This window comes from Symphodus melops (genome assembly GCF_947650265.1).
Source record: "Symphodus melops genome assembly, chromosome: 7".
In the NCBI taxonomy this organism is placed as follows: domain Eukaryota; kingdom Metazoa; phylum Chordata; class Actinopteri; order Labriformes; family Labridae; genus Symphodus; species Symphodus melops.
The window spans coordinates 8772604-8783060 of NC_136697.1; the positions used below are offsets into that span (position 1 = coordinate 8772604).

At 40.6% G+C, this 10457-nt stretch overlaps 1 protein-coding gene across 1 annotated transcript; it reads left to right on the forward strand.

Annotated features, from left to right (window-relative positions):
* Window positions 1–629: 629 nt before the first annotated feature.
* On the forward strand, window positions 630–7918 carry abhd4 (abhydrolase domain containing 4, N-acyl phospholipase B). The gene is made up of 8 exons (XM_079348663.1): window positions 630–840; window positions 1830–1915; window positions 2138–2248; window positions 2374–2659; window positions 4260–4441; window positions 4520–4631; window positions 6871–7057; window positions 7234–7918. Exons 1-8 carry the CDS (start codon window positions 791–793, stop codon window positions 7321–7323), a joined length of 1104 nt encoding a protein of 367 aa, XP_079204789.1. The 5' UTR covers window positions 630–790; the 3' UTR covers window positions 7324–7918.
* The last annotated feature ends 2539 nt before the right edge of the window (window positions 7919–10457 follow it).

Consider the following 10457-nt stretch of genomic DNA (forward strand, 5'->3'; position numbering starts at 1 on the left):
GCTTATGTAAATATAAAAAGCTCTACCTTTTAGGCCTAAGTTACACAGCTGTTATATAATACATCTGCATTTTTACACGGCCCACCACAACACTATTGTCTTATAATTTAGTATTTATCTAAAAAATACTATTTAATGTTGCCTTGTTTTTTATCACTCTTTGCTTGTTTATGTTTATATTTAATTTTATCCTTTTGTGCACTGAGAGCTCAGCTCACCAGAGCCAAATCCATTATGTTTCTAAGCATACATGGCCAATGAAGCTGAATCTGAATATATACTACAGTCAAAGGATAAATGTTAGATTTTTCCAGATTGAAGTCAATATTTTAAACTGTTAATAAAATTAAGAAACCATTTTGTATGAAGCACAGACTAATAAACCTTTAAACCATTTAATTGTCATAAACGTGGCATTTATACTGCAAGTTGACCCTGATAACTGGCATTGAGGAAAACAATCATGGTCGCTGTCATTGACCGTAAAAAATATAATTTTCATAATAACCTTATACAGTATTTGGTTGCTCTTCGTTGATCGTAAACGCCACAGTAGACTACAGTAGATTAAAGATGACGAAGGACGGCGAACCATTTTTATGTAGTGTGGATGCATTACTGTAATAGTCGATCTTTGTACCGGGTCAGCTGACCCAGGAACGTACTTGTTACAAAACAATACAAACAAACATGCTGTAGAGTTTAATCAAATCAGCAGGCACGGAGGATCGTGTGTTTCAAACATTAAAGCTCGTTTTTACTGAATTTAGTCACCGGAATATGTCAACAAATGGATCCTGCTACACCCGCAGCTCCGTTACAAAACGATAGTGAGACAGAGTAAGTACAACCTTCAGGACAGTCTGTTTATATCACAAGATACCAAAAACCTGTATTCACTTCATGTGTTCACTGAGGCACATTCTTTCTTACTAACGCTGTTTGACTCTGATATCGTGTCTTAACAACAAATAACCCATTTAATACAAAAGTAAACGTGATGTTAAAAAAAAGGAATGTGCGTAAAACCGTGTCACGTTTTTTTTTATGAATGAAGCCGCAGACCCAGTAAGTTTTTAATCAGTTTATCCCAAGTAGCCCTGTGTGGTTACAACTACATAAGAAAACACGTAGTAAAGTCATAATAAATTATTGTTATTTTAAATAGTCACATTCAGGTTCACTTGCAGCTGTCGTTATATTTATAGTATTGGTTATTATGTATAACCAGAATTTAAATTAATTTAATTTAATTCACAATACTGATATTTAATTAAATCGTCTCGATTTGGTACTGTCATCAGTCAGGTCTCTTTGATTTGTCACTCTGAGGGGAAGAAAGATCTGCTTTGAGATTCATTTGTCAGGGTGAATCAGCACTTTTGATTGCAGGACAGGTAGAAAGACTCTGTGGTGTACCTGGTGGGTTGATGGTGGAGGGAGTAAGTTCAGACTCTTTTCTTTTGAACAACCCAGGGGGTAGGTGGTAGGAAAAAACCAAGATTTAGATGTTATCCTATGTTTTTTTTTTGTTTATAAACTAGGATATTCTTTAGGATATGTGTCATAAATTAAACTTCTGAGGTAATAAAGATAATAGTCACTCCTACATCTCTGCTGTTTGTCTTAAAGTGGACTTTGATTGACAGTATTATGCCATTGAACTGGAACCTTCCGAGTGTGTAAAACATGTTGCTTCATGCAAACAGTCATAACACTGACTCCAACCTGTGATTAACATTAGTATCATACATTCAGCATGCACTTACTGTTTTCTGAAGTATCCTCTTTTCTCCTGTTTCTGTCATGACTCTGTCTCTGTTTTTTAGGACAGGTTCAGTTTGGAGCTGGTGGCCTTCCTGGCGCCCGACCTCCATGTCCCTTTTAAAGACTGCAGAGTCCAAGATTCTTTCTTGTAAGAATGTTTCCATGTTCCCTTGCACATAATAAAAAAACATTGAAAACTGTTACAAATGTAACCAAGTATTGTAATGATGTAGAGAAGCCTTCACAGAATAACCATACCTACCTACACTGAGCTTCTGTAAGTGTAATTGGACACCTGCTTTGTGTTAGCTAACACAGAACCTCACTGAGAATATACTTGTCACTGCTCCCTTTATTCTTGACATGACAGGTATTCAGAATGACGTTTGGGCTAGATTTGTGACCCTACCAAACCAGAATCGAATATGGACTCTGATGGTCACCAACAAAGTGCTGCAGAAACCTGTCGAACCACCTGCAGGTAACACCCTCCTCCCAGTCTTTGTTTGTTAGGAGGAAGTGGCAGTAATCTGATAGCACTAAAGATTTGAACACCTGCTACATCACCCCTTCCTCCTGTCACTTTCTTTCCCCCCCCCCCTCCAGCCAAGACCCCCCTGGTGATGGTCCACGGATTCGGAGGTGGAGTAGGTCTTTGGGTCAGGAACTTGGAGCCGCTGAGTCGGTCCCGGCCAGTTTACGCCTTTGACCTCCTGGGCTTCGGCAGGAGCTCCAGACCTCCGTTCCCCTCGGACGCCGCCAAAGCAGAGGAGCAGTTTGTGGAGTCCATTGAGCAGTGGAGACAGTCTGTCGGCCTGGAGAACATGATTCTGCTGGGGCACAGTCTCGGGGGTTACCTGGCTACCTCCTACGCCATCCAGTACCCTTCCAGGTAAATATGGGACATCATGAAAAACAGCTACAGAATGCAGAACATGTAGCTTAGTTGGATGTTTGAGGATTACTGTATTGTTCAGACTGTCAAGATAAGTGAAGAAAGAGATCAATTAGGACAACATATTGAATGTGTCTTGTTGAATATTATTCAGGCTCTTATCTCAGTTAATTTAAGTTCTAGTATATGAACACATCATGGCAGTCAGATATGATCTTTTTCAGCACTGGTCTTTTTCTTTAAACCACACATGTAAATGCATCAAAGCAACTCACGTGTTTGATGTTGAACATAATTATTTTCTGGTTTTATCGGAGCTGTGGAATCTGCTTCCCTGCTTTCTTGCCTACAGTTCAGAGTCAGGCATATTTCATCTGAATAGAAATAAGGAAATAAAACGAGAAACATGAACAAAAAAACGTCTATAAATCTACAAGCAAAGAGTGATCAAAGAAACAAAGGGCTGTGCAAAAGTGTTTAAAAAGTCATATAGTGTTGTAGTCAAGACTACACTAACAGAGACACAGACATACACAACACCTGATTACTCCGGAACACGACTGAGACATTTAGTGATTGAGACCGAGACAAGACCAAGACTAAGGCAGGGTAAGAGCGAGATGAGACCAAGAAAGATCCTAATCCAGTGTTCAGTGGGCGTGTCACTCACTAAGACGTAACACTGGGAAGGTTGCAGCCATAACTGGAGGATATAAATTAAACTTCAAATGAACTGAATTTATTTGTTCTTTCGGGGATTCCTGACCTAATCACCGTGATGACAGCAACAGCCTGTCAGTGGTGGTCTTGACTGGTCTTGATTTAAAATCCTAAATTCTCCCAGTCTGAGACCAGAGACAAGACAGAGTAAAAATGCTTTCAAGTCCTTATTCTTTACACTGGCAAAGTAAAAACGCTTCAAAGCTCAGAATCTGAAATACTCTTTCGTTTGTATTTTCAACCTGGGCAGGTTAGAGTCTCCATATCGTCCTATGAACAGGCGTGGCACAATGATAAGCCACCCTCTTCCGTCACCCTGAAAAAGATATTCACACTCCTGACTTTAGGGCTCCTTCTGTTAGTCTTGAACAGTAAGAAGTAAAAAAGCTCCAGGAACACTTGGTTTTATGAACTTTATCAGAGCGACTCGTTTTGGCTTGTGACCTTTCAGCAGGGTCATCAAGTAGCGCATTGTAAACATCATTTAAATTGTTAATACATTAAAAAAGCTTTAAGAAATACATCAATATAATCAGTCCCATACATCCACATAGACTGTATACATATCAGCCAATGAGGGACCTCGTACAGGTTGGACCAATGAGCACTGACAGGAAGTGGAGGAAGAGTCCAACAAAGGTGTGAATGCCTCCTTATTTGGTCGTTTAGTAGCTGGAGCAGTTTGACCTCTTCAAGCGTTCCTCTCTCCATGCAGCTCGGTCGTTTTTGAACCTATACCTGAAAGACCCTGCTCTGCTTCTTCAGTCTAGAGCAGAGAGACAGAAACAAACACCACTGACTGATTTGCATATCCCCGGCGGATGACAATGAGCTGCCATTTGACATTTGTCTAATATGCCCGTGTCTCCTCTTGCAGAGTGTCACATCTCATCCTTGTGGATCCGTGGGGTTACCCTGAGCGACCTCACACTCGGCAGTCTCAGAGTCAGGGGCCAGATGTGACGAAGAGGCCTCCCCCTCCACGCTGGGTGAAAGCCATTGCATCGGTGGTATCGTTCTTCAACCCGCTGGCTGTCATCAGAGCAGCAGGGCCGTGGGGTGAGATCTGTTACAGTTTATTGTCATGAAGTCATGTGCAGCGTCAGAGTTCATCCTCACAGTGTGGTTTTGTTTCAGGACCGGGTTTGGTGCACAGATTCCGTTCGGATTTCAAAAGAAAATTTGAAGATCTGTTTGATGATGACACAATGACGCAGTACATCTACCACTGTAACGCACAAACCCCGAGGTGAGTCACAACGTGCGTCTCATTTTCATCTTTGGCCTTCGATCACAATCAGCTTTATTGTCTACATGTGCCGTGGCTGCAGCTTAAAGTGTCCTTAATGTGCAGACACAGAAATGGATGTATGATTAATGATTAAAACTAGAACAACAAAGTGCAAACATTATACTGTTATTCATAGCTTTCAGTCACGTGACTGACACAGAAGCCTGGAGAGCAAAACTAGCTTAAAGGGAAATGATGGCCACCATTGAACAGCTGCAGCACAGGCTCGCTAATGTACCGTTTCTTCAAACTAGACAATGTTCCCCTTTAACAAGCAGCCAGGATGAAAGTCTACAAAATCACAGATGGCTTAAAGTAGTTACTGTGGCTGGGTAAATAATGCTGCTGTTTGGATAGAGATTTTCAATAAATCCTTCATCATGAAAGCATTGGTGAGGGTTAATTAGCTAACATTTGTTAGCATTGATAGCATCTGATAGCATACATATAAAACATTTCCACTCTGAGTTTTGTGTCTCTGATGGGAGGTTGTCGACGTTTTCCCAGAGCTTGTCTCTTTGTTGGCTGGTCAATACAATTAAACGACGAATGTCTTTTGTTAAAACACAAAACAAACTGGCTAAAACAAGTTAGGCAGCAACGGAGATTGGACACTTCTCTGTGCTGTGTAGCAGTATGAAGTCTCGCTTGCCTTCTAGATGGGCCGTTCAGTGTGAAAGTTCTGAGTTGGAAATACGTGCCTATAGAAAGATGAAAAGGTTTATAGGTTTAGTTGTGTAAAGTTGTGTAAATAGTGTTGAGGAGACTTCAACCAGCAGCCACAAGAGGCTGTAACAGCTACAACGTATCTTTGTTCCATTTCATTTTTAAAAGGTATTTTAATGCCTTTTGTTAGAGATACAGGACAATGGTAGAGTCAGAAATGAGAGAGAGAGAGAGAGAGGAATAAGGAAATGAGGAGCCACAGGTCAGATTCAAACCGCTGGGAGGACTATAGCCTCTGTACATTGTGAGCGCACGCACTAACCACAACATGTCCTTTTGAGGCGGTTACAGCTAATTGAAGTTCACCTCAACTCTTGTTGTTGCGGCTAACAGGCTCTGATTGTTCTTTTATGTTTCTGATAGCAGCATGGGTAGGATCTGTCAAGAAGTCAACCTCCCTCTACGAGAGGTCTCTGCTCTGATGTTTTCTGCTTGATGTGACCTGTTGAAGCAAGAGGAGCGTGAAAATGAGAGTCTGAAAGGTTGAGAGCGAGGTTTGGTGTGTCAGAGTTTTATAGTATCACAATTTCATTAGATTTTTCCTCCACAAAGAAAAAAAAAAAAAGTTGTGACAGAGCTATTATCTTTGGACACAACAAAGCCAGCAAATTCAGGTATCAACAGATCCGGCGCTATCCCTCCTTGACTCCTTCGATTTATCCGACCTCTTTGTACATGTACTGAGTGACGTAAAAAGGAACAACTGTCACATTTGATTGCCTCATCAATCATCACTTGAAACCGTCTTAATATACAGCCAGGACTTCTAACAGTTTTACTTAACCACCAAATTCTGCTAATCTCACTCACGAGTTCCCCTCCCCCCCCCTCCTCCTCCATCAACAAGTCTCCTCATGGAGACCATGATGCCATGATCTTATGCCATGATGTTGTCTGGCAGTTTTAATAATAAGGATCTAATCCTGTAAGAGAAAAAAACAAGCACTTATTGTGAACTTAATGAGCATGCCTGTAAATATCTCCAAGGAAAAACACTGCAGCAGTTACAGTCATGCCTCAGCTGTGTTCACTTACAGCACTTTTTCGCGCTTGCAGATTTCAGTTTACAAGCGTTTCGCTCTGGCGCCCTCTGTTACCGGCCAAGGACAGTTGCCCGCCTTTTATAATAGTGACCATTAAGAAGTTTTAAATTGCTCCGTATAATTAATATGTTCTTTCAAAAAGACACGTCAGACCATCTCTACCTCTGCCGTTGTTGGTAAAAAAGTTGATCAGAATAGAAGTCCCACCCCTTCTTGATTTGGATGGGTGGTAAGGATGACATGACATTGAGGAACATGGCAGGGTTCCACAGGTGAAACTATAGAGAGGGCAGGCTTTATGACCTCTACTGCAGCCTGCCAGGAGGGGGAGCTCTAAATGTTTTGGCTTCACTTTAGGGTGGCTGTCATGTTGTTCAGTCAATGATAAGAGAACAATGCTTTAACCGCTCCTCTCCTCCTCCTCACAGTGGTGAGGTGGGTTTCCGGGCCATGTCAGAGTCTCTAGGCTGGGCAAAGAGGCCCATGCTGCAGCGGGTTCACCAGCTGCCCATGTCTATGCCCCTCACCATGCTGTATGGAGCGCAGTCCTGGGTGGACAGCTCATCCGGGGACATGGTGGTCCAGATCAGAGAAAAGGCCTACACTAAAGTGAAGGTGAGTGGATTATACAATCAAGCAGGAAGGCTTGTCAAATCCTGAATCTGAACCGTGTAGCTTTCAGTCAGTCTTACTTTAAATGTTTCATATTTTGCTTTCAGAAGAGAAACTTTCTGTGTTTCTTAAAAGTTGTTAACTCTTTTAATCATTCTTCTTTTTTTTTTTTTAAACAGCTGATAAATAATGCCTCTCACCACGTGTATGCGGATGAACCAGAGACGTTCAACAGAGTGGTGGAAAATATATGTAACTCTGTAAACTGACTGACGGACAGTGTGTCCCTGTGTGTGTGTGTGTGTGTGTGTGTGAGTGTGTGAGGGCTGAGAGGATGCAGACAGTTGATGGTGTGTGCAGCGCCGTAACCTTCGCATTTGAAGCATGCTGGCAGAATCTGTTTCAGGGCTTATCTAAACATCATCAGTTTGTCTGAAATGTCAATCAAAATTCTGTTGTCAGGGTAACGGGCTATTGACATTATAAAAGTATATCTTCATGTAGTAGCTGAAACACGTATCTTTCATTGTAGTATTTTAAGTAGATGATTTATTTATGATGATTTAATGATGAATGTATTCATACAGAGTTCAAACCACTTTTTTCATAGATGTGTCGTCCATTATCATATTTCGAAGTGAAACCTGCACATCTTTCTGGAAGCACTGACTTTGTTCGTTAGCAGACAAACTGCGACCGATTCACGTTTTATACAATGTGCTACAATGTGCCTATCATTTAAGTACTGTACAAGGTTGTTTTTGTTTTCTTGAGCCCTGCTTTTTTCTTTCATCTGTCCACGTGTATCAAACATCTGTTTGTGTTTTCTACATGGAAAACAATAAAAGCTGATGGAAAAACTGAGCTTCAAACTGCTTGTGTAGAATCCAAATGTGATGCACTTTTGGGCCCGACCAGAAGAGGGCAGGACCGAGCATCATATTATTATGGCTTATTAGAGTGAGTGCCATTCTTCTGTTGCCAGGTGTTGATCATGTGACCTGCATTAAAACAAAATGATCAAGTAAAGACAAAAAAACAATAACTGAATTAGCTTTTTTAATAATGTCCCAGAAACACTCGGCTTTTCACCTTTAGGTCCATCCTTTTTTGTTGTTGCTGTAATACCTCTGCAACGCCTGGAGGGATATCAGAATACCAAGGTCTGCTTGGATTTTGATGGTCGAAGGTCAAGGTCACTATGACCATCTCATTATCATGAGCAAGATACCCTGAAACACCTGGAGGGCATTTTATAGCATCTGGTTTATGTTATTACTGTTGTTGTCAGTCAAAGAGCTCCTCTCGCTCTTCCCCCCTTACATACCTGTTCACTCGTGAGATGAATTTACAAACAATCCCATTCTCAGCAAAGACACACACAGAGAGAGAGAAGTTCTGCAGTATAATGTCTCTCCTGTAAACGACTGTTGGACTACCTAAATTGTTGTTTTGTTTGCAGATGAATAAATTCCTCCGAAAATATTTTCAATTTCCACACCATAAATCTTTCTCACTTTCTGTCCACAGTTTCACTTGTATTTAGTCGGAAACACTGGAATGCAAGGTGCACCTTCAATGGTCGGTAGAGGCATTAAAGTTTTGTAAAAGTTTCTTCCCTGAGAGGCACACAGTGAAGTGGAATAGTTTGGACTTTTACTGTCTTTATTTATCCTTGAAGCATCACTTGGTCGGCCCTCTTTCGTGCATTTTACCAACACAACACCAAGACAAGTTCTCTCTGACAAGCTGTAAGAAAGGGAACACAGTGAACTCTGTGTTATGCAGAATGAAAGTGAATTACTAGTAGTATTATTACTCTTTGTTTATTGTTAATATTTAAAGTTATACTTTTCGTACACAGAGAACACAATTCATCACTGCCAAATTCCTTCTGTTAACGTATTTGGCAATCATTGCTGTATTTTGTCATTTCCTGTTTTATTTTGTATTTACCCATGTCTTTGTCTGTCAGATCCTGCTACCCATGTTTTCCCGCCTTGTGCTCACCTGTGTCTCGTTACCTTCTGATTGTCTATGCGTCCTCCCTCTTGTTGCCAGTTAGTTGTGCATTCCTTTGTGTTGCCTTTTTGTCTTCCTGTGAGAATTCAGGGGTGCTTCGAATTGTCTTTTTTCTTAGGAAGAGTTTAAGAACTGAGTAAAATGACCCAGAAGCATTTACGTGGTGGCCATGGTAAGAGCCGTTTGAATTCTCTAAAAGTTAAGGAAAGGTGGGTCAGTGATTCCTTTGTAGCCTCCTTTAGCATAAATCACTGGACCATCCTTTACGAAAGGAGATGAGATAAAACCGCCCTACAATTCCTTGTAGACGCAACATTTAAAGCAACTCGCACATCCAACCATTCACGAAAACTAACGATGACCGAAAAGGCGATGTTTTAATCCAACATATTTCATTCACTTAAGAATGCTCTGTGCAGTTGTACATTTGTATTCCCAAAACATTATGTATAGCGCTCTTAAATGTAACAATTAATTTCATACAGTCATACTTATTTTGGATTAATTTTGATTCACGAGTGGACAGGAAGGTGAGCAAGAGTAAGAAATTATTCTCAATGTGATAACCATTTGCCATTCGCTTTTGTTGCCTATATTGCCTTTATTTCACTTTCAACCTTGTGGTAATTAGGATTGTTTTATCGGTAAAAAGGCACAGGGTAACGTTTTTTAGACACGCTTTGAGTTGTCCATTTTTGGAAAATTGTAGTTCCACCACAGCAGACCTCTGTCACTAACTTCCATCGTCGCATTATTATGTCTTTCCCTTAGTGCTTTATGAATTCTCCTAACATCTTTCCTTAACCTCATGATGTTTTCCTGTCAAGGTGATGTAAAGGACAATCAGAATCAGTGTTTGACCATTGCCAGCCATCTCATTTTTGCCTTACATGTGTTTTAAAATCGACTGTTTCTAACCTGTTTCTGTTCTTTTACTGAACTCTGCCTCGTGTCAGTGTGCATTGTGGGTCCCCGTTTATATCTGTTGGAAATAAATAAAGCAAATTGCTAATATTTCCTGCAGTGTGGAATTTAACATTATGAAGCTGCACTTTAAAATAGTACCACTCTTAAAGGCAGGGTAGGTCATTTTTTTGCATTTCTTTTTCAGAGCACATGAATTGTTTATTACTGTCAGGACCTAAATGAACATTTCAACCAAAATCTTAAAAAGCATATCTAGAGAAAATTAACTACCCTGCCTTTAAGTAAACAAACTTTAGTTACTATCGCCAAACCATAAATCTCGCCGGACCTTTGCAGCCTCACCTTAACTCTCCACCATGGTTAAACACAGCATCAGAGCAAGATGAAAGCTGGCTCTTTATGTCCTTCAAAGACATCGCTATGACTCAGTTAGGTACATGTCACAACATCACAT

Bases quoted from the DNA above. Each gene is read 5' to 3' on its own strand.
- abhd4 (XM_079348663.1), top strand. From the start codon at position 791: ATGGATCCTGCTACACCCGCAGCTCCGTTACAAAACGATAGTGAGACA. The intron at 4,442-4,519 runs GTGAGATCTGTT...GTTTTGTTTCAG, and splicing joins CAGAGCAGCAGGGCCGTGGG to GACCGGGTTTGGTGCACAGA. The intron at 7,058-7,233 runs GTGAGTGGATTA...TTTTTTAAACAG, and splicing joins AGGCCTACACTAAAGTGAAG to CTGATAAATAATGCCTCTCA.